This window comes from Phalacrocorax aristotelis, chromosome 1, assembly GCF_949628215.1.
Source record: "Phalacrocorax aristotelis chromosome 1, bGulAri2.1, whole genome shotgun sequence".
NCBI classification, from domain to species: domain Eukaryota; kingdom Metazoa; phylum Chordata; class Aves; order Suliformes; family Phalacrocoracidae; genus Phalacrocorax; species Phalacrocorax aristotelis.
In genome coordinates, this window is record NC_134276.1 from 34601796 (window position 1) to 34626055 (window position 24260).

The window sequence follows — 24260 nt, forward strand, 5'->3', positions numbered from 1 at the left end:
GTTAAAAGGATGCTTCAGTGTGTGTGACATAACTCTAAGGATGCAATCCTATTTCCGGATGTATTTTGCACATACATGCATATATATGTATGTGAAATATATAATTAAATTTTGTTCAGAGAATTTTGGTGTGGATTGAAATTGTGTTTGTCTGTAAAGGAATATGGAGAGTATTTTAACAGTTTTGGAAAGTTTTCTCTGTTTATAACTCTTAAATGTGTACATCTGTATTATTTCTTAATATTATATTTATTTACTGCAGGGTGTTGGGAAAAACAAGATTGTTGACAGATTCCTTCACCTTTTAAACAGGCCCAGAGAGTATTTACAGCTGCACAGGTAAGAATGTGTTACATTTCCATACTTTGTGTTTATAATCTCATTTCCCATGCTTTAAAACTCATGTTTCTGAAGTTTAATTTGTTATAACTGTTTGAACAAAGACCCTATTGTGGTAGCCACCTGCTCCTTCTGGATAAAATACACTATCGTTTTTGCAAATCCCAGTTATTTCACACAATACTACAGTATTTCTGTCTTTCTGTGTGCGTGTCTAAAAAATTGCTCTCCAGTGCAAGCAGAACAGTACTTTAACATAAATTCAGGTAGCTCAGGAGAATGTTGTGTAAGAACAATGTTTGGGGTGATGATGGGGCTGTTGAATGTATTAGTTACAGCATGCTCGCTGATGCATCTCTGGATAAAAAATGTGCCTTTTTTTGTCTAGTCAAGACAAACGTCTCTAGGCTCCGTAAAGTACTGTTTATGGTTACATGGTTTTAAGATAGATTGAAATAGGAAATGGTGAGCAGGCCTATGCAGTTCTACCAAAAAAAATTCCTGAATATAGAAAAATCAGAAATCTCTACCTCCTTGGTAGCATTTTTAAATACTTTGTGAGGAGGAACTCATTCTATATAATACCTTGGTAAATGTTATAGGGCATTTAAACAAGGATTCCAATATTGTTAGTGCACACTTTTGGACTGCAAAACAAAGTAAGACCCAAAACAGTTCACTATTAAACTTTTAGATATTTTGTGGGGAGAAATGTAGTCAGTAGCTTATGGCATAGGTATATTTTATTATAAAATACACCAGAATGTGCACTTCATCTTTCATAGCCCTGGGTGTTTTTGCAGATTTCCTAGCTCACTACCATCAATGCCATTAACATGCCAACAGGAAACTATTTCCAAATATCATACTTTTAATGGTGTTCATACACCTGAATTACAGAATTCGAGAAACTGAGCATTCAAGGCATGCATTTTAGTTGATTACCTTGTATAGGAAAGGCATAATGTTAATGCTTTCTTGAAAAATGTGGAGGTTATTCAGTGTCAGATGAAGATGGACGTTCTCTGCCCTTTCAGAAATATGCCTGACAGATGGTACCTCGTTAGTCTGTGGAATCTAGGTTGCAGACTCTATAGTTCCACTTCAGCTAGTCTCTCTGGAAGTAAGTGTGCACTTGTCAGCTGCATATCTAGAGGCTCGGAGTTTCTAATGAAGTAGTGAATCTGTCAGAAAATGGCTGATGATGACATCATAAGTTCTTGAATTTGCCCATATTGACTGCCACTTCATATAATTAGCTATAAAACAAGTAGTAAACATATATGTATAATAATGCCAATATGGAATGGGTGTTGCAACTGAATACTACCTGTTCTGGAGTAGAAAGATATATCCTTAGCTATGAAATATCCTTGTTGGTTGCTATAATTAAGATGTAGCCAGAGGAGAAATTGGTGAAGTGGAAAAAACTGTAAGAAGAGCTTTAAAATCAATATAGTGAAGGTTTTTACTAAAATGTAGTGTTTTTAAAAAAGTAGTAAATAATAGACAAAAATAATTTGACTGAATTTCAGAAGTATTCTGATTTATGAATCTAATTACCATTTTTCAAAAACTGGTGTTTTAATGGTATTTAAGTGCCAAAATAATGAAGATATTGCAGAAATCTTTACTTTCAATAGCTTGTGAGGTAAATAAGGGGGAAATACACTATGATGTAGTGTAGTACAGTTTGTTACACAATGTAATTGATGTAGGTATCTTTTATAGCAAAATAACTCACCCCTTTTGCCAATAAACAGGAACATGAAAGAACTAAAAATGCCATTAAATCTGTTTTGGTTTTGGTTAGGGTGGAGGGTTTTCTTGGTTTGGTTTTGGGGGGGGGTTTTGTTTGGTTGGTTTTTTTTTTTGTTTCAGTGTTTTCTTTTTTTCTTTATTGTCTTAGTGAAACAGTATAAGTTCTCCTGATCTAACACTACATAAATTCAATGACATTCAAGCAGGGAATATTTGCCTTAGAGGCAATGAGCTATTACCAGGAGTAGTTTTATAATCTCACATTTTGTGTCTTATACTTCAAGATGATGAGAGGAGATAGAAAAAAAGAGGGTGCTTTTCCTTAAACATCCTTTCTGACATCTGTATTTACTTGCTCTACCACTGTTTCACATGGGAAGGGTCAGCCTGACCTTAAGGTTTCAATTGCTTATGGAGGTAATAAATCCTTTTTCTTAACCTTTCTTACAGCACCTCATTGAGAAGTTCCAATTTTTTGAAAATGTTAAGACTTACAAATCATTTTGGGACCATAAAACCAAAAATCTTAACTTGAAGGAAGCCATGATAGGATTTAATAAGGAAAGAATTTAAGAAAAATGTTTGCTTATGAATTATTCAAAAAGTTGGCTGCTTCCTTTTGCATATGTCCTAATATTAGGAGCTAATCAGGAGTTGACCAACTCTGTCATCCCATTAATTGTGGGGTTATAGGACTCTTTCTGAAATGGTTAATTTGGTGTAGGCTCTGCATGGCTTCTCCCTAGGACTGTGCTTATGAAGCGTCTTGCTGCTTTTCTATGCTAAGGAAGAACTTTCATCTGCCAGGATTTCCCAGTCACTCCTTTCAGAGTAAGTTTCAGCAGAGAAAGCCTAAATTTTCTTTACCCTTCTGGGATACTTATCTTCATTTTGTGCACGCAGGACAGCAGCTACACATTACAGAACAAACAGCAGCATTACCTTGCCTAATATTTAACTTTAAGGTATTACTGCTTTCACTTAGAGCGTGCCCTCATCATGCTACTAGAAAGATGAAAGTCTATGAGGCCAGTGCAGTCTCAGGCCAATGAGGGGTCTGTATAGAAATTAAACACATACCAGCTGACTTTCTAAGAAACTTTGATGTCCTCCAAATAAATGTAACCCAGAGTCAAGTGTTTGTGTTGCTTCTAAATATGTGAACCCTGGAAAGACTTATCATTTATTGAACATTGATGTTACTACTTTTGCCATCTCTCATGTGAGTAATGTGGAAAGAAAGTGCCAGTGGTTCTACACAAAAATCTGAAGTTAAATTTGCTGGGCTAAATTGTGGATCCTTAAAATAAATTTAACTGAATCAGGAAAAAGATTTTTATTGAAACTGATAATATCTTTCTTTAAATTATGAAGTCTCTTGGACTAAGAACACTTCACAGAAGGAAGAAAAAAAAATCTAAAACTTTAGAGAAGACACAGGCAAGAACACGAGCGCTGTTAAGACTATAAAATCCTTCTTAGCACTGATGAGAGTAATAGATAAATATAAAAATTTAAGCTTCCAGCTCTCCTACATGAAAATGTCGGAATAAAGTATCATGGACTTCAGGCTGTTGACTCCTTTGATGTGATCAAAGAAAAAAAAGATTAATTTTACTTCTCTTATCATCAAATTAGTAACTAATTGCACACAAAGAATGGTTTTGCTGGGGTGAAATGTCCTTTACCTGTCATTTAGACATTTAGGTTCGTATCTATTTGGAATTTAGTCACACTGTCAAGCTCCTTTTTAAATTTTAATGACAATGATTTCTCTTCCTTGAGCTTAGTATTTTTGTGTAGACTATATTACAGAACTACAGAGATACAGTATTTGTCCTTTTGTTTCCAATGCAAGCTTGATTTATAGTGGCTTTTTTTTTTTTTTTTGGATTGTGAGGAGACTTCTAATAGAAAGTTTTCTAAAACCTTAGGTTCTGACTAGGAAGGTGTAAACTTCAATGACACACTTTTTATAGTAGTTTCTGCTAGTATAAATGAGGTGCTAGGTTTTACATGCTAAAGGCATTTGGAGTAATATATACACCAAGTTTTTGAAGTCATATGGTGTTATCTGATCTTAGCTTTCATTAAAATACATTTCTAGTCTTTAATACATGAGCTTAAAAAAAAAGAAAAAATTTACATGTCATTTATTCTCATCTGAAATCTTAATTTAGGCAACTAAAGAGAACTGGAAAAATACTGTGGAGAACATACAGTGTCAACTCAAGACCTGTGAAAGCTGCCACATCTGTTCTGCTAGGGTGGGATTGGCTTTAAGTCACGTAGCCAAAGAGAGTAACTGGCAACAGGAGCGCTCTGAAATTATTATCTGCCACCATGAGTTGTGCTCCTAATTGCTCTAGCAGCGAACAAAAGCCTCTCTGTCTTGGTAGTCCCTTTAAGAAAAATTAATTGTGGAAAGAAAGTGTGTTCCAAGCAGCACTTTTACTTGTTTCAGGAAGGCACACCTTTTCTTTCAAGTTTCGTACACATTACACTCCTTGATTTTTGAGATATTCAAAAGATGTCTGGACACGGTCCTGGGTACCATGGCTCTAAGGGGCTCTGCTTGAGCCAGGGGGTTGGACCAGATGACCTGCAGAGGCCCCTTCCATCCTCAGCTACTCTGATTCTGTGATTTACCAACAATTTCTGCAAGGTAGCAGCTGGATGACCCCAGCTAGCTCTTATTCTAGGTATGCTGTAGTAACATGTCTTGCTAAATCAAAATTGTTCAGTAGAAAAAAAGAAAATAAAAAGTTAAAATTTAGTTTCTCTTCATAAAATTAGATAATCCAGCAGTGTTTGTTCCATGTGGGGAGTCCATTTGCACTGTCCTTAGCTGATGCCCAAACATGTCAGTATGGAACAGTAGGTACAGTTGAGGGAATTAAGAAACAGCTTCAGACTCATCATTGTTTTCAGAACGTGAAAAACAAGAACATTTTGTGTAATGAGATTAAGTTCAATAACTTCTAGAACATTTATTATTATGATACAAGTGTAAATAATGAGCAGTTGTTAAGCAGAAGTTTCTCGGAGATGCTTTCTGGCCTCATGCTGTCTCAGCCATAGATCAGCCACAGGAAATGCAAAAGTTGCAGCCCACATCTCTGCAGAGTGTCGTGTCTATCACAGGCATTCCTCTAGACAACTCAGAATGCTCAGGAATGAAGAGTAGTGATCCTTTCCATTGCGATGGGAACTCAGTTACTCTCAGCTAGTGGGAGAACCAGATCTCCCTTGAGCTACTACAGATGCAGCCACTGAAGTCAGGATAAATATAACTAGTCAACCGCAACTTTGACGTCTTCAGTATGTAGAACTGCAGTTATTTAGTTGTGTAGGAACATCCCTGTTGCTTACAGAAATAGAAGCTTTCGATGAGTAGAGACTGCAGTGTAATCTGTATCAATAATTTATTGATGGCTTAGGAATGGATTTTCTGCTAGCTGGAGCCTCAGTGAATCTGCAGATGTGAAACTGTTAGTTCTCTTCAAGTGTTTTCTTTCTGTGTATCAAGAAAATAATCTTCTAGGAAATTATTTGTCAAAGAAAAAAATACAAATCTTTATAAAGTCATATGTCAAAAAGAGGGAGTGTTTTCTGGTGTACAAGAGTTGTTCTCTTTAAGGTCAAATAAGTTGAAACTGCTTATAAATACGCTTTAATGCTTTTTCATGAAAATGGAGAACGTAGTAAGTTTTCTTCTTTAGCTTTTAAATAAAAGGGTTTGTGCCCCTAAATTAGCCATACTAATTGTTAGTTCTCCATGTGATATCTTTTCTTACAAGTTGAGATAATTAATTTTCCACTTTTATAGGCATTAACATATATGCTAAAGCAATTTGGCTTTGTTCTAAATTTGATGTTTCATCACTGTCAACAGAATACGAACTGCTATATAAATTCTATTTGTTATCAGATAATCTTACTATTATTTTAGAAGATACTACACTACTTGATTCTGTTTTCCTAATGCTACATTTCCTTTCAAAGAATTTACTTGTGGTATTGCATCTTCCTGGCAAAGTTACTGTGTTTGTTCTAGTGACTGGTGATTGGAAAGTGGGATACAGGGTTCATTTTAAAAATCTACTACGTTTTGTGTTGTGCCTTTTCTAGTTCCCCAATATATTACAATAATCTGATGATCTTTTCTTCCAAAAATTGAGTTTACATATGTTATCCTTTTCAAAATAAACGTAATTTTGCTGTGATCTTTAACAATCAAATTAATGGAGAGGTTTGGGGTAGGAAAATGAGCTTATGGTGTCCCTACGAGCAATACTTACTGCAAACTGTCCATTAATCTTCAGATGTTAATTTTCTTTCCCTCTTCTTCAGCACACATAATCAGTATAAAATCTAATTACCTGTTTCCCCTATTGAGATCGTTTAAACCTACCCTTTCAGCTTTATTGACTTCATATTTTTAAATTCTAATTAAAAAAAGTTGTTTTAGAACAAATAACTTCCTTTGCCCAAGACACAGATTAACACCCGATACTGTAGAATTACAGTGTACTTGTTCTCAGAATTGCATCTGGTTATCTTCTCTTGAAACATGGAAAACAACTGAAATGCTGATACAGCTCTGCAGGTCTGTTTTGAAAAATAAACAACCCAGTAAAGGTATCTCTGTAGCGGACTGTTGTTGAAGCAAGCAGAAGCTGCACTGGTTGATTAGAGGAATCTGTTAAACACAGTGAAGGTGTGCGTGTCGTGTGTTTGTATGTTGGCAGCCACAGAAAAAAAGGCTAGGTAATTTTTCCTGATGATTTTGGGTCATGAATGTACATGTTTAGAATATTTTCGTTTAATGTTGTACAGTAACCTTACAGTGTGTGCTTTATCCTTTACGCAGCTCAGTTTTGGAAATAAATAAGGTGACCTATTTTTGTTATAAGGGTTTAAGTTGTGAAGCACTGAATGTATCGACTAGCATCTAATAGGTGGCATAATGGTTTTTAACTCTTGTTGTTTTTTCCCCTTTTCTTAAATACATTTTCTATCAATACAGAGTTGCAATGCAAAGCTTCCAAGAGTTCATGCAAGCTAATGGTCTCTGTTTCCAGTGTTTGCTTTTCATAAGCTGGCTGACCAGCTCTGCTATTGTCAGATTCCAGGTGTTAGAGAGCTACTTCATTTGTCTTTTTGCAGGAATTGAATTCAGCTTGAATATCCTGCTGTGTGGCTGTTATGGAGAAATAGCTTAGGTTAGAAGATCCCGTTGTTTCATTTTCCTCTAAAGCTGAAGTAACAGTTTCTCACTGTTTACTCAGTGAAGTGTATTCTTACACATAATAAGGGGAGCTGTAGGGTGTCATTTATGGGTTTTTACAGTTAGGGTGAGTGGATTTCTTATGTTGCTGTAACAAATCATGTGAAAAGTTTGCATCCCGTTTTGAAAGATGTATCACATATAAGTAATTCTGTAACTTGATTTAAGCATATAAACTGAATTAAACGTTTAATTCCCTTTGGCCTTTGTTCTGCCACCTGCAGTCCTACTGAGTAATGAATACCTTTATATTCCAAATAATTTCTTGGATTTTAAACAAAGATATGTCCTGCTGAGTAGCTATAACAGCCTAGCAGGAAAAAAAAAGGGGGGGGGGGGGAGGATTTAATTATCAGTGCATACAGATAAGTCAAAAAGTCTTCACAGTGTCATTTTAACAGAGAAATGAGGCAACTGGTTGGCTTTTCAGATATTTCAGAATTTCCTAAATGTAGTGGTCATATCATGCAATGCAGTGTCTGTATGATAGGTTGGCTAAAGAAATTCACTTGTAAATGTCAGTGTCATGCAGATTCTTTCTTTGTGTTAAGATCGCCTACCCTTCATCAGGATAATCCATGAGTGGATTAGCTAACCAATTAACAGCTTCAGATGGCCCTTGGCCTAATTATTTTTCAAATACTCTTAAAATTAGGTCACAGCAGATGGGTATATTCATGTCTGATTGAAATGTAATGGAGAAGATACATACATATTTCCATGTGCGTAGGTGTTTAGATAGATACCTCACAGAAATGAAGAGCAACAATTATTAGAGCATGTATTCTGTGTGTCTGATTTTTCCTTTCCTGGAGAATAAGAGGAAGGCCAAACCTGAATCTGGTTTATCTAAGCTTGTTACCATGAGCACCAACCCCTGAAACACCAGGTTGACTTCCACAGATGTTTTCTTAACCTTTCAGGCTTAGTGTAAGTACATACAAAAGCCAAAACAGTATTCTTCAGCACTTGTCGAGATGGAGTAATTCTAGTGAATATGGATGTTTCTAATGTTAACTAAGGTCCTGATGCTGTGTCCGGTGTTTGGGCAAAAGATTCCTTGGGGACTCCAGTCCTGAAATAAAGCATTGGAATACCTTTTCCTTTTCTTAAGTTAGATTATAATGAGCAAATTATAAGGAGGATCAAATTCTGGTTTGGTATTTGAATTTCAGTGTTCTGGGGAGGACAAGTGTCAAAGCATGCCATGAATATTTGCAGATGTGTCATGTAGACAGTGTTAACATTTTTAATGAAGAATTTAATCCATTAATTTCTCTAAAAAAGCATCTTTCGGCCAGGTAGTCCCCCAGATGAACTAACACAAATTTCAGAAGAGGAACATAATTCTCCTTTGTTCCTTAATTTTTCCTCCTGGCTAGTTTCAGCTCCCGTGTCTCACCACAGGATATCCAGAATGCTTGGAGATTTACTTCCTTTCCGTTTTTGCCTCCCATCCTGCCCTGTTTCAAGGTCTATCAATAGAGGTATTCAGCTCTTCCCAACAACTCCAAATTTCATTTGAAAAGAACCTGGGAGAACGTTTCTGTCTCCCATGAATGGAATAAGAAATGCTCATTGGTTGGATTTGTGTGGAGGAGAATTCTATTCTAAACAAAAAAATAGCTGTCAGGTGGAGTTCCTTTCCCTTCCTTTTGGAGTAATTTTTAAAATTAAATTATTTAGTAGAAATTGGGTAAAGCTTGAAAATTGACAGGGACAGAATGGACTTAACAGTGTTCTGTGCTTGATGGAAATTTCTCCTGCCACATCTCAGTTCTTCCCCAGAAAGAAGGCATTGCTGTCAAAGTATTAACTCTCACAGTCTAGTATGTACGAGGAAGTCTGTAGACTTCAGAAAAAGCTACCTTTAGGGTAAATAATGCACCAGTGGGGGAAAAAAAAAAAAAAAAAAAAAAAAAAATAGGCAGTGATGTGAGCTAATAAATGAAAAAAAAAATCAAAGTAATTCTCAGAAGTCCTACTATGAATTGAGTGGAACTGTCAGAAATGTTGCTGAGTTTCAGTAGCACATCTTTTTCCTTTCTTTCTTTTTTATTTTATGGAGAGCTTGTGAGGATGGCTTGCTCTATAAAAATAATCTTAGGAAAGATATTACCGAGCTTTTCATATTTTTCTTTAACAATCAGGAGACGACAAATCAGTTCAGCTGAGTAGGATGACAGTATGTCAGACAGCTTTTCTCACTCACTTCTACATTCCCACAGCCTTGCTTCTTTGTGTCAGAACTATTTTCATCTTGGGTGCCAAATGTGATGAAATTAGGAGGTTTTGATATTCATATCTTTGTTAGAGCCTAGTTAAGATGCTAATATTAATAAGTGAACGTGATTTACAGTTTTAAGTTCCTTCCCTGTGGGAGTGAAATTCTACAGTCTAATGTTTTGAGTGCCAGACATATTTTACATTTAGGAAAATCTGCATACCGTATTGTACAGAAATATTTCAGACTTAGCATATATTTATTATTCTACATTTCAGTGTCTTTACATAATTCATTACAAAGTGGAAATTTAAGAAGAAAAAAAACCCTGAGGAGGCAAAGTATTTTTAGCTGTTCTTTACTATGTTTAAGTCATGTTAGGTTTCTGAAGAACAGAGATTAATGGCATCTAATTGCATACCTTATGGTTCTGAAAGGAAACTAACATTTATCTGTGCTAACCCTGGCAAAATCATTCTTATACGTATGGCTGAATGTAATAGCCTAGGCAGGTCCAACAGTTTTGCATTCATGTATGTCATCAAGCCAATGGAATTCATATTTGGCTGTATATTTAGCTTCTATAATACATTGCAAATCCCCTGAAATATTTCCTTAAAATACTCGGGCTGAATAATAGTAGAGTAGAAGAAAGGAGGGAACCACAGATAAACTAAGAAACAAGTTAGAAACTGGATTTAGGATGTCAAATGTTTTTCATTTTGGTTCCTTCTACAAAGTTTTTTCAATTCATCCAACTTTCATACTAGCACTTCAGTAAACTGTAAACTCTTCTAGAGTTTATTTCCCCCAAAGATATGGTCAATTCTGTATTCCCTCAGAATGAGATCATCCTAAGGATTTCTGTGGGGTGCTGGTGTTAGTAATCACAAATTAGTATTCCGTATCAGGGAGTTGAGTAATCTCTGCAGAGCCAGAGCATTAACTAGCTCACCAGAAGTAAAATACGCTATTTTCTGTCACAGTAAAACACCAGTTGACATTTCTGTCTTTTCTTCTGTCGCCACCTGTGCCCATCCATGCCACAACTGGAGATCTTCCTTTCCTGCCACTGTCTGTTCACTTCAGGTTTTTTATGCATTTGCTGCTAAGTGCAAATTTATGATCTGTAAATCATCCTGTAATGCTTCATCTTCCTTTACCTTATTCTTGTCCTATGCTTTCCTTAGATCCTCCCATTTTCTCCTTTCTATTACTTAAAGAAGATCACAGTTCAGGTTTGACAGCGCCTTCCGCTTTTCTTCTTGGATTAATTCCTTAAAACATTTTTCCATGAACTATTTCTGACTAATTAGTAGCCTGTGACTGTGCCTCCATACACTCTAGGGTTTGGTTTACACACTGTAAAATTCTATGCCTGTGACTGTATAGTATTGAACCAGAAATGATAACTGCTAGTGGAGGTAGGCTGACACATAGAATCTCAGAACTTAGTCCCTAAATAATCTGTGTTCAATGGTCATTGGTTTATTGTTATTTTTGCATCCATTCTTGATTTCTCTGCCCAATGTAGAAATGGGTAGACAAGTAGGATGGCAATAGAAGCTTTGTTTTTATATCCATGGTAGGATTTCTAAGATAATGGATTAATATACTGCTTATTTTAGTGGTTTAAAAAAATTACGTGTTGCATGTGAATACAATATGAACATTAATCTTTTGGGGTGTGTTGCTGCTTGTTAGAGGCCTCAGCTGATGGGGTTAAATGAAGTAGAGGTGATTTCAGCTTCGTAACCTTTCCTCTCCTGGATTAAAGTTCAGATGAAGTAGCCAAATATTACAAATCTCCATTCCTGCCCTGTGCTTTATTCCTGTGTGTGGGAAACACTGGGATAAATCAATCATGAGTTTAAAGCTAAACAAGGAATTATTAGTTGTTAGGGACAGAAATCCTGCTGACGGCAGTTTCAAATAAAGGAAGTTTGCACATTATGCTGTCAGTTTAAAACTGTAATTGGAAGCTGGCCATTTAATAGTTTGCTGCAAACAGTACCGTGTTTTGATTTCCTGTACCCATGGAGCTTATCAGAATGTTGTTGGATTTTTACAAGGTGTTACAAAATTAAAGATAGAACTAAGGTGGATATTTGTAATGGTGAGTCAGCTTAGCTTAAGCAAACAGTTTTGTTACATGGCATGGCTGTGAAAGGTAAGAATTTTTGTTGCATCAGATCCCACATGCAGTGCATAGGTTACCAACATTACCTATCACCCAGAGCGTGGGTCTCAAGCAGCGTAAGTAGCCCCTCATTCTGTTGGCGCAGACTATTCCGAATTTTGAAATACAGGAGGAAACGGATGACATAGCCTCCTTGCCCTAAGACTGAGTTGGGTATCCTGTTGCCCATGAAACCATGGGAGTCTTGGGGATCTTCTGTCACCACCCATCTCTGGATTAGTCCTTAGCTCATTGATTACTCTGAACCCCAAGGTAAATGGGGTTGGTTTTACAGATCTTGACACAGGTTTTGACAAGTATTTTGTAGAATCAGGATGGGCTTTCCCTAGGTTACGGGCATAATTTATGTCAAAAACTCCAGTGTGGCCATGTCTGTTGCTGGGTCTTTCTGAATTGCCACTGTTTTTTATTTATCTGTACATTCAGTGGGATGAAAATAGTGAAGATTAATGAATATTCTCATTACAGATTTAAATTAACACTATTTTAAATTTGAAGGAAAAAAATCATTTGAGCAATTCAAACACAAATACAATTTAAAAAAGAAATACTAGGCTATTAAAGCCTCTGTCCCATATAAGAGCTCACACTGTCCGTGATATAAAATATAGCAAGTGCTAGTAAAAATTAACCCATCTGGTATGGTTTAGATGGAGCTAAAAATAGGTGATTTTTAGAATTCCATGTGAGTATTTTTAGTTGTCTTTTTTTCTTGGTGGTATGTAGAGAACAGCAACTAAAACATTAATGATTTGGCTATGATACTGCAAATTCCTGTTTGGTTCCTCGGGGGAGATTCCCCTGTTTGTCATGACAGTTTAAGCATGCTTAGCAAGAAATAGTAGTAACAGGAGTAATGTGCCTACGTGCAAAAGATACAGATTCATTTTTCAGTGTTTTTGTTCCCAGGATTTGAGAAATTGAAAACCACTGTGAAAGCCCTGGCAGAGACAGGGATACTCACCTTTGACCACTAAGCTGGCACAGCATTTTTCCTCTTAGAAAAAGAGAGTCTTCAGTTTCTCATTTATGCATTTTGCATTTTATTGTAACTAAAATTACTGTGTATTTTAAATTAATACTGTCAATTTTTCCACATTTCAGGGATACCACTGTACAAAGCCTTACACTACAACCTTCTGTTAAAGATGGTCTTATTGTATATGAAGATTCACCACTGGTCAGTAGTAACATCTGGATTGTATATTTGGAAATGTTTTTCATTAAGAACAAGTAGTTAAACAAGCTGGCTTTTCAAATAAGAAAATTCTTTATGATTTGATTACTTTCATGGCATAGTCAGTGAGTGTGGTAACATTTCATTAACTTTTACTTCGGTCACGTTTTTCATGTTTGCTCTGCTAAATGCTGAGTGAGGTGATAGTCTTGAGAGCCTGCATGTGCAAAATAAGTATAGAGAATAATTTAGTATTAACCTGACACATTCTAACTGGTAGTGTGGTATTTTCCTTCTCCTCTTTTGTAGGATCTCTCACCTACCTGCTAAGTTGGACTCCAGACAGCTCTTGCAGCCATTCTTTAGTTCTTTCAGCTTCATGTTGACAGTCTAGATGCAAACTGCTTTTGCATTTCTCCGTCAGCACTCCATTCTCAGTCAGGCTCCTCACTTCCCTCCATAGTGCAGCCCTTTCCATATCTATCCTGAAGAAATAGAAACACCCACCTTTCTTGTCTCACCTGCTGCTTCTTCGTCTCTGTACTGCAGCTCGGTCGTAGCTTATCCCTGTCCTGAGTTCCTTTCTTGTCTCAGTGCCACCAAGATATCGCTACTACTGACTGAGAAATCGGTAACGCAGTTTCTTGCAGTTATTCCAGGCGGGTTGTGATGTTTTGATTCTTTTCCTTTCTAGGTAAAAGCAGTGAAGTTTGGACATATTTTGGTAATTGATGAGGCAGACAAAGCACCAACAAACGTTACCTGTGTTTTAAAAACTTTAGTAGAAAGTGGGGAAATGGTTTTGTCAGATGGAAGGCGAATTGTTGCCAGTAAGTAGACAGAAAGTGTTTTGATCGTTCACAGTAAAATCACAGAATCACAGAATGGCAGGGGTTGGAAGGGACCTCTGGAGATCATCTTGTCCAACCCCCTCTGCTTGAGCCAGGGACACCCAGAGCAGGGGGCACAGGAATGCTTCCAGGCGGGGTTTGAATGTCTCCAGGGAAGGAGACTCCACAACCTCCCTGGGCAGCCTGTGCCACTGCTCTGGCACCCTCACAGGAATGAAGTTTTTTTCTCATATTGAGGTGGAACTTCCTGTGTTCCAGCTTGTGCCCATTGCCCCTTGTCCTGTCATTGGGCACCACTGAAAACAGTCTAGCCCCATCCTCTTGACACGCTCCCTTTAGATCTTTATAGGTATTGATGAAATCCCCCCCATAGTCTTCTCTTCTCCAGGCTGAACAAACCCAAGCCTCTCAGCCTTTCCTCATAAGGGAGATGCTCCAGTCCCCTGATCATCTTGGTAGCTCTCTGCTGGACTTGCTCAAGCAGTTCCCCCCTGTCCTCCTTAAGCTGGAGGGCCCAAAACTGGACACAGTACTCCAGATGTGGCTTCACTAGGGCAGAGTAGAGGGCGAGGATAACCCCTCTCAACCTGCTGGCCACACTCCTTTTAATGCAGCCCAGGATACTGATGGCCTTGGCCACAAGGGCACATTGCTGGCTCATGGTCACCTTTTTGTCTGCCAGCACTCCCAGGTCCTTCTCAACAGAGCTGCTTTCCAGTAGGTCAGCCCCCAAATGTAGCATGTTGACTTACTAGTAGAGACCCAAAGTGTCCAAATGAAACATGTACTTGATGCTGTAAGGTTAACAATTAAAGAACTTACAGTAATTTTCTTTACTAGTTTTGCAATAGCCACAAAAGTTTTCTTAGATTAGCATTCTCATGAATTCTGCTGAAAAAGTAAAGAAAAAAAAACCAACCAGACAAACAAAAACCAAACAAAACAAAAGAAAAAAACCCAAGAAACTCTAAGCTGACCTCTCCACTTCTTATGGTGTATAAGAAATTAAGACCTAGTTGACCAAATTATGATCTTGGTTATACCCATCTGAACAGTTGGGTATAATTTGATCAGATCTAGAACTGAAGATAAGAGTATATCTGAGGTTGAATTGTTAAGGCTTTCATCTAATCAAATACTGCATATGCTTATATTATTTAAATGTATCCTGCAGGATGAGAGTATTTTGTGATTTAATGGAATTTAATTCATATGAATTGCAGGAACTAAATATTTTTCATTAATTTTCAAGGAAGGACCATGTCTGAAATGCCCTCTTGATGTTAGTAGATACTGTACTTCACATAATGAGTTTATTTTTAACAACATTGGGAACAATGTTTAAGTATGGTGGAGCAATCATTCAGCACTTGCGTGGCACAGCACTTGAACTTTGCTTGTCAGTATAAACTGTAAGTGGGCATTTTTAAAAAAAATCTTGGTAGCCAATCTTAATTGCTACTATAGTGTTTTAGAGAAAGTAAAAGGATTCCTAAGCTCCACATGCCATTGGAAACATGCTTCAAGGGAACAGGTGGGGCCAGTCTGACTCATTTTGGAGACGCAGAGTCTCCACATGTGTGAAATCATGTGTCTCTGGCTTCTCACAGATTTTTGTAATAACAGGAGGAACTTCAGTCCTGTGTTCCCAGATCAGATAATGTCAGACCTATATAAAACCACATTTTATTGACCCATTGGCTTCAGCATTTTGGTGAAATTAAATACAAACAGGACAGGTAGTCCCCACCCAGAGAACAGTGGATGTGGTTTTATTTTTTTTTTTTTAATTAAACCCTTTGGTTAAATATTCGTGAAACAGATTATGAAACTTTAAAACGGAACCTAAAACACTCATAGTTGAATGACATGCTAAGAAGCTATTGAGCCTTTTTTTGTAACTGTTCTTCTAAGGACATCGTAATTAGAGTGGAATTCTCCTAATTCTAAGAAGAATTCTTCTAATCTAATTATGGTCATTTAATTCATTCATGATGCAAAGCTTAAATATGCAATTAATAAATTTTACTTCTTTTGCAGATCATGGTCTTGTAGAGGGGAGAGAAAACGTAATAGTTATTCATCCTGATTTTAGAATGATAGTTCTAGCAAATAGACCTGGATTTCCTTTCTTGGGTAATGACTTTTTTGGCACACTAGGTAAGTGATTCATATTAAATGGTGATCTTTAATAGAATTTATTAATAAAATGACTGTCTTTATTCATTAGATTTCATGTGGAGAAGGGGTCCTTATGCATATTGATACTTTGTTTCACATAAGGCACTCTGGGTGATATTCAGCTTGAAGACTAGCATGTAAATTTAGGTGCCTGAGCTTGCCCTGAAGTGAACAGCTATATGTGGCCATCTGTGTTACAACTAATTTGTTTTATGGGACCTGGACAAGCACAGCAGACAGAAAAGGTTAAAAGAAATCTTTGTTAATGAGCATATTTTGGATACAAATATAGCAGAAACCTGAGCTGTAAGCAGCTTGATACATGAGGTGAATGGTTAACACAACTGCTCACCATTTTTCTCCCCATATCAAACAAGCCACAGGCCAGGTGCTGTCCTCTTCAGTACGAGAGATGGGAGCTTGATGGATGGTTCTTTTCTCTCCTCTCAGCAGTGGAGGGTACTGTCTTTTTTGGTGTTAGCACTATGTTACCTGCTTGTTAATACATGTATTTGATAAGATATTGAATTCATCCTAGTTTTGGGTAAGGCTGTCCGAATTTCACATCAGCATTTTTCATATCAACAGCAGCCTCATTTCAGAAAGCTCCTGGCAGGTCCTAAAAATCCTGTGTATCAGCAAAGATTCCCCACAGCTTCATTTCACAGCAAAAGCAAGAATTTACATTGCATAAGAGCAAGTGGTGAACAATTCATCGGCCTGTATAGCCCAGTGTTAGTCGAAGCGGGCCTCTGGCAAGGCTTTGGCAGTGTTACACCAGGGCTGTGAACTGAATAGCCCTCCAGAGTCCACTGACTGTGTTATTTTAGTCATTTGTGTGCATGTACCTTAATTTATGTGTTTTTTCTCTGTTAGATTTGGCCGTAATACGTATTCTGCAAGAAATAATAATGTACTCCTAAAAACAGGTGCAAACCCAATTCCATATTGGATGATAGCTTTTTGTTTTTCAGATATAGTTCCCAGTGAATGGGGATTCTGTGTCAGAGACTCATTGGCTCCCAATTTTACCTGTGTTGCCCCAAGATGTTTTAGTATAGCCTATTTCTTTTACATGACCTAATTTCCCTCCTTACATGGACCTTTTAAACAAAATTGGTCATCCCAGCGTTGTTGCTTTTGGCCCGCATGGCAGAGGCTTGGTTGAGGTTTTGGGGTTATTCATTGATTTTGTTTTTCGAGCAGAGGGGCTCTTCTACTTTTAATCCAAGTCCCTTTTCAGCATGATCTGATCATGGTTTCCCAAAGTTTTGTACGACAGTTAAAGGACTCTTAAGAATGAACTCCATTTTATAGATTATATGATTGGGTCCAATACAGTGCAAATACATGGGAAGAATATCTTGCCAATTTTCTTACCATACTTCAAGAAAGGCAGAGGGAAAAGATAAATCCAGTATTTCCTCTAGACCTCTCAACTGGGTTTGCATTAGGGCATCCCTGCATCCTGTGGTGTTTGGAAGGGACTCACAAATTCATCACATTCAACCTGTTATTCTTTCTTTAAACCTTTTTTCTTTTCTTGTTTTTTCTGCATTCATTTGACTTGTGTTTCTTCTTGAAATTAATTTCTCCCTTGTGATCACCTTCATTAAAATGACAGGAGAGATCTCTGTGTTTCTGGGAACTTTGATGTTCTTCACAGCAAGTTTGTCCTTCACGTTTTTCAAAGTAGTTTTTGTCCTGTTTTGTTTTAACAAGCAGGTACTCAGCGTCCTCTTGAACCATTGCTTTTTCATTTAAGGTGCTGTACGAAACTTAAAGGGCCTGTTGTGATGCTGTCTCTTTGTAAATTACTTACCTGTATGCTTTTTCTTTTTTAGGGGACATTTTCAGTTGCCATGCTGTTGATAATCCTAAACCACAGTCTGAACTGGCTATGCTTAGACAATATGGTCCTGATGTTCCAGAGCCAATTCTTCAGAAACTGGTGGCTGCTTTTGGAGAACTGAGGAGCTTAGCTGACCAAGGAATTATTAACTATCCCTATTCAACTAGAGAAGTTGTGAATATTGTAAAACATTTACAGGTACAGTACATCAGATTTCCTTGAAAATTTGAGTTCATCACTACAAATTTTTTAATGCTTGAAGGTTTTAGAAAAAGATGCAATTATTGTTCATGTATTTTTATTTAATTAATTTTTTAATGAAAACTTCTGCATTTTGAAGAAATCGTCATATTCAGATGTTCGGATAGTCTCAAGGTATGGAGAGCAGATGTACACAGGCAGATATTTTTTCTGTACATTTATTTATAGCTGAGTCTGTTTTTCCACTGTGTGAGAAAATACCACGTTCAAACTGTGAATACAGTATACAATGTTTATACTAGCCTACATTATAAAAATTCCTTGTTCGGCATACAATACTTCCAGAATAATGCAACTTTATGCTGCTATAGAATTTTTGGTTTTAATAATTTCATGGGGGAAAACGACCCTGCTGTGTAACAGTAGTACATCACAGATGCAGTTTTTCTACAGAAAACGTTAGATGGATAACAACTTATCAAACAGGTACCTAGGAACCGTGACGGCTTCCTACAGACATTTTAACTGCAAAATCGTGAATTCTGATTTAGTGATGATTATTTTCTAAAGGTTACGATAGAGTCTGACTTTTATGTTTATGAATTGAAGGATACTTTTTGTCTGAAGTATTTTAAATATAAAGTATCTTAATGCTCTTTGAAATAGCAATGCTTTTCTTTTGTTCTGCTTATAATCATAAAGTAGGCAATGTATTCACTTATAGAGTGTTTCTTGACTTACTGAATCCTAGATTGAAAAAAGATTGATGGAAATATTAATCTAATTATTACAGGTAGAATATAATTTCTCATAAATTCTTTGGCCTACTGTTCCTGTGTTTGACACGGCAGAGTATAACAGGGTTGCATGATGGTTTTGTGTTTGTGCTCATGAACATGTTCACATATATTCACCCATATGCACAGACATTCAGATCCTGCAGTTTAGAATTACTGCTTTTATAAATCTTCAGTTCATCTAGATTTCTGGAAAGGATAGAATTTTGTGCTCCACAGGGTGCAACGAAGTCCTGAGACAAAGTAAATTGGTGCTACTATGATATCAATAATACAAAGAAAAAATAATTGCATCTTTATAAATTTGTACTAAAACAGACCTGAAAGCTGAGGAAACAATCCAAATAAGCATGTAAGCAGAGTATTTTATTAGGATCCAATACCAGTTGATAGGTATTTGCTTACCAAACTAATAGGAATGTGTACCATGTTGATACCATCACTGATGTCTTTAAACACAAAGTTATATTTGAAATGAAAGTGGAAAAATGACGAACTTGAGGAGCTGTTGCTGTGCTGCTGAAAAGCTGGTGGTTTGGGTTTTTTGTTAAATAAACCCCTTCCCATCTTCATGCTCTGGCTGTTCCAACCTTCCATCCTAACCTTCCTTTGCCTTCTGTCTCCAAGTAGTCTGAAGTTTGCACTGTCCTCTAGCTCCAGCTAGTGTGAAAACATATGGACTTAATTCTTTTTTTTTTCTTTGAGTGTGAACAGCATCTAATTGAAGATTGGAAGAGTTGCATTGGTATTTGTCTTAAGGGCACTTACTCTCTGCTTCTGTCTCCTTCACTTAACCAGATTAGTATGGTCACTTCAGTCTGGGCATTGGGCACAGATCAGTGGGGAAGTTTCCCATCTGCTAAGTTTTCAACCCTTTCAAAGACAAGTGTAAATATCCAAATAAATCTCCAACATGCAGCTTTGATTTCTTCTGTAACATTTGTTTTCAAGATCCCAGGCTTTTTGAAAGGATGCAACATTTTGTTTACTGTAACTTGGTTTTCAATCTGAATAATAAAAAGGCTGGGAGTAGCCAAATGTAAACAAAGAATATAAACATAATGGTTATTCCAAAGTAAGAAGCTTTTAGGTCTTCAGGTAAAGAAAAAAAAGGAAGGAGGGAAATGAGTCAATAAAATTGCTGGTCCTTAGGAAGGAAGGAGGGAAGTTAGTCATGTTGTTAAACAATTTCCCTTACAGCAGTTCCACAGCCCCGCTCTCTTTGTACCATTGTGTTGATTTCTTTCACATAATTTTGGAATTCTTTGCTTCTGCAAAGAAGAGTTGTTTTGGAGAAAAGATTGCTGTCGATTAATGTTATCTGAGAGAGCATCTGAGCACTAGGGCTAGTCAGTTAAGAGAATATTCTGATTACTGTGACAACAACATACTATTAGGCTTATCTCTGCACTCTGATTAATTGTGGTCTTCAATGTATAGGGTTGTGTCTACAGTGTAGTTACAAGAGCATCTTCCCATAAAGATTATGCAAGCAGGGAAACCAGAGCAATTTAGTTGTAGCTTAGACACTGCAGTCAGAGCTAGGTTGCCTCTGTACTAATTTTTTCATAAGTGAAGGGTTTTTTGGTGAAGCCCAAGTTACCAAACTGCTTTGCAGATCTCAAACTGCAGGTGTAGGGAAAGCTGTCTACTGTGACTGCCTAACTTGGTTGCTGCACTTATTTCTCCTCATGGATTGTATAGGGAATTTGAGTCTTGCAGCTCTAGATTGCAGGTGACCTGAATATAGCTTTTTTTTGTCCCCCTCGCCTGCAGTTTTCAGATTGTGTCAAATGTCAGAAGTATTGATGATAATGGTGGCATCTGGGCAAGCTGAGAAGCTCTGCTCTTGCTCTGTTGAGTTACCGTATGCTGCCCATAACTGCCGATGTATGTTATGACAGTTTCCCTGCACTCTAACATACAAGTTTTCGTGAGACCTCTTATATGTTGTTTTGCAGAGTTCAGTTTCACCCAGTGTCCCTGGTAGACACTAATCAGGCAAGCCATGTTAGTCCAGATAAAATGGGAATAGCTTTTCTACTAATTCTGTTTAGTTTGGGAAAGCTGAGGGTTTTTTGATAAGCCTTCTTTATTGTGTATATATGAGATTGCTTTCTAGTAGTAGGTACTAGTGTAACAATTTTCAAACAGCGAATATGTGAAGTACCTTCAGGCCCTAAAGTCTAATCATCAAGCTTTTAGGCCTGTTTGGTAAGCTTTTGCACCAAGTACTTTTTCTCTGTTCAGCCTGTTCTTGAAAGGAAGCTAGGCTTTCAGATCAGTTTGTATCCCTTTCCTTGCTGCTCTACTCACATGAACAACCTTTTATCCTTTTGACCAACCGCAGTGAATCTCAGTAACCAGTTTTCAAAGTTAATTAGGTTTCTGCTGGTTTAATCAAAATCAGCGACTATGTGACAGAGAGGAACAGACTGAAATTAGTATCCCTGTGAATGAAAAGGCAGGGGGAGAACTGAGGAGTTTTGCTTGGTAGTAGATGATACCCACTAAAAACATGAGCACTGGTTAATCAGTTAGTATGCGTGTTGCTCAGGATGAGACTTGGATGTGGTGCTTCTTGCCTGGCTGACAGGACAACTGAGGAGACAGACAGAGCTGGCATCGTTTGGTGAAAAGGCATCAGGGATAGAGGGGGAAGCCAAGGGAACAGAGGAATGAGCAGGTAGGGAGAGCTCAGTTAGTGTCCTGGGGACAGGGTAGGCCTTTGGGATGGTGCTGGCAGGATGGGAGATGTGCAGGTGTCTGAAGGCACTAGAATATGTAGAGAAATAGGTGGCAGTGAGAACACAATGTAGAAGTCTAAAACAAAAATCTGGACTCATAGTTTGTCACTTTGTTTTCAGGGTAGTGGTAGAAGTATAGTAGACCTCAATGTGTATAGCATATTTTGATTAAGATTCTCTATTTGTACTAGGAAACTACTATTTTGCTGATATCTTTTAAGCAGACTGTAGGAATACAGGTATTCATGGAACGTTAGATCCATAAAAATACAGATTTTTCACCAAGCTGAATTCTGTCACAACTCTATATCAAATAAAGCATAATATATATATTAAAAAAATAGAAAATTGTTAAAAGCAAAGCCTACGTTACTTACTATTTTAAGGAACAGCCAAGAATCTAAGCTGTGAAAATACTCAATAAGGTACACACAGAGGTGTTACTTGTAAGGGGAAGAATCAATGAATAAGAACCAGACAGACAGATGAGAGATCAATATTTTCTCCAGTAATCTGGTTTTAAAAATCAATAGAAACCAAATGATTTTTTTAAAATGTTGAACTCAAACATTCAACTTTTTTTTTTTCTTTCTTCAAGTGAACTGTCATTGCCTTTCTTCAGTAAGCAGTTGTCCAGGCAGTTATTAAAACATAGTTGATTTGTTCTGATTGAAACAAGAGAGTTCTGGGGGTTTTTTTAATAACTGAAGTAGATGGCCTTTTGACAAGTGGCTTGTGTTCGGAACAGATTTTACTGACAGCAACAATCAGTTGTACCTGAAGGAAATACATGGTTTTTATGTTGTCCTACTGATCAAGAGGCATGGAGCTATTGTGGCAATTCACTGAGGAGAAGGGTGTCAATATCAGAAGCTATGCAGTGGTTCAGAACACCGTTGGACATACCTGGGGTTGTGAAAACCAGTAGTTTGAAGAACTCGACCAAGGTTTTTGCAGTATGTAGTACAGGGCAGGTAAAAGAGTAGGTCATGAGTGAATAAGATAACTTGGTGCCAGTTTGTTGGTTGTGCTTCTCAGTGAGAAAGGAATAACACAGAAAATGCCATATTCATCATCAATAAATGTTCTAAAATAATTACTTAAGGAAAGGTTTTGGTTATATAAAGTATGGACAATTCTGGATGTGTTTTGTTCTTGTTATCAAAAAGAAGACACACTTGAAAACAGACTGAGATAGGGTCCTGCACACTGAGCACTAAGTAGCTTTACATGTTTTTAAATTTAACTATGATACATATTTTTATAAGTCTGTGGGCTTTTTTTTTTTTAAATTATGATGTTTACTTTCACTCCCAGGTGCAATTTACATTATAGAAGTTAGTACTTTCACTGCTGAACGTTGTCATTTTTTGCATTTACATTACATGTGAAACATCTATACAGCCTTTAGTTAGGATAGCTGTTGGGAGAAATTCTATTTTTAGTAACCTGTTTGATTTAGTAAGGAATGGACATTATAACCAGGGTGGCACAGGCCGTAGGGCAACTTTACATTATCCCGTAATAACTTGTATTTTGCTAATCTCTAATAATGCGGAACTTCTACTAGGTTCCTCATGGACAGGTTTAAAAACCAGGACATAGTTTTGTGTGCTTTTATATCAACTCTACAACTGAAATATCCTGTGGCATGTGCACCAAAGATTAAAATAAGGTTTGTACAAGCCTATTACTAGCAGTGGTATTCTATTCTACCACAGTAACTACCTAATTTTAGTATTACTTGTGTCAAGGATATATTATTTCAGAGATTAGATATTTATTAAGTTGGGAAAATATTAAACTCCTGACTAAGGCTGATGCTTGATTAAGAGTACAGGACATAATATTTATTAAAAATTTATGTTTTTTTCTGGTTTAGTTTTTATTTCAGGACACAGATATCTTTATTTTTAATGCTTTTATACATTTTTCTGCCACTTCCGTTAAGTCTGGGTTGGAAGTTATTTGTACCTGCCTTGCTCTCTGATGGGGAAAAGGCAGATAAGTCTTCAATTCAACATGTTTATCTTCATCACTGTCAATGTGTCGTTCTGAGATGGGATCCATGTCCTGGTCTCAAATATCTAATATTTGAACAAATGGCATATGAAGAAAAAGTGAGACCTGTCAAATAAGATTCTCATTCCTGTCTCTTGCCAAAAAAAGTAAACTAAAGCAGTGGTAGTAAAATTCTAGGATATACATACTAATTTGGTGATTTTTTAAAAAAGTTCTTTTCATTTACTCCATTTACATCTTAGGAAAGTGAGGTGATTTCTTTCAGATGTTTTATTAAAGAGTATCTGTGAAAAGGTTCAGTGACTTTGATGTGTTAACAAGTTCAATTTAAACAGATGTTTTCATCAATGGCAAATAAAATCTAAATTTTGCACAATACATATTCTGTTCAAATTAGCTAAATGTACCTTTGAAAAATAAGCTTATTGGAGCCTGAAATTATCCTGCATACATTCAAGTCCATGTTTACTGGAATCTGCATTAATTTAAATGGGGACACATACATTTTTGCTGTTGGAGGTTTAGGGCAATTCAAAAGACAGTGGAAGTTACTGATTAAGCACTTGGAACCAGTTTGCAGAAAGGCTAAACCAGCTTTTGACACCTACAGTGTCTTCT

The 24260-nt window shown here is 36.9% G+C and overlaps 1 protein-coding gene across 2 annotated transcripts in view; it reads left to right on the top strand.

Annotated features, from left to right (window-relative positions):
* The window catches only part of VWA8 (von Willebrand factor A domain containing 8), a 195207-nt gene that overhangs the window by 89909 nt on the left and 81038 nt on the right, over positions 1–24260 (top strand). For both annotated transcript variants that reach the window (XM_075087631.1, XM_075087621.1), the window contains exons 21-25: positions 263–339; positions 12919–12994; positions 13686–13821; positions 15883–16002; positions 17868–18073. In XM_075087631.1, the coding sequence (XP_074943732.1) occupies positions 263–339; positions 12919–12994; positions 13686–13821; positions 15883–16002; positions 17868–18073 (615 nt within the window). The remainder of the gene's footprint in view (positions 1–262; positions 340–12918; positions 12995–13685; positions 13822–15882; positions 16003–17867; positions 18074–24260) is intronic.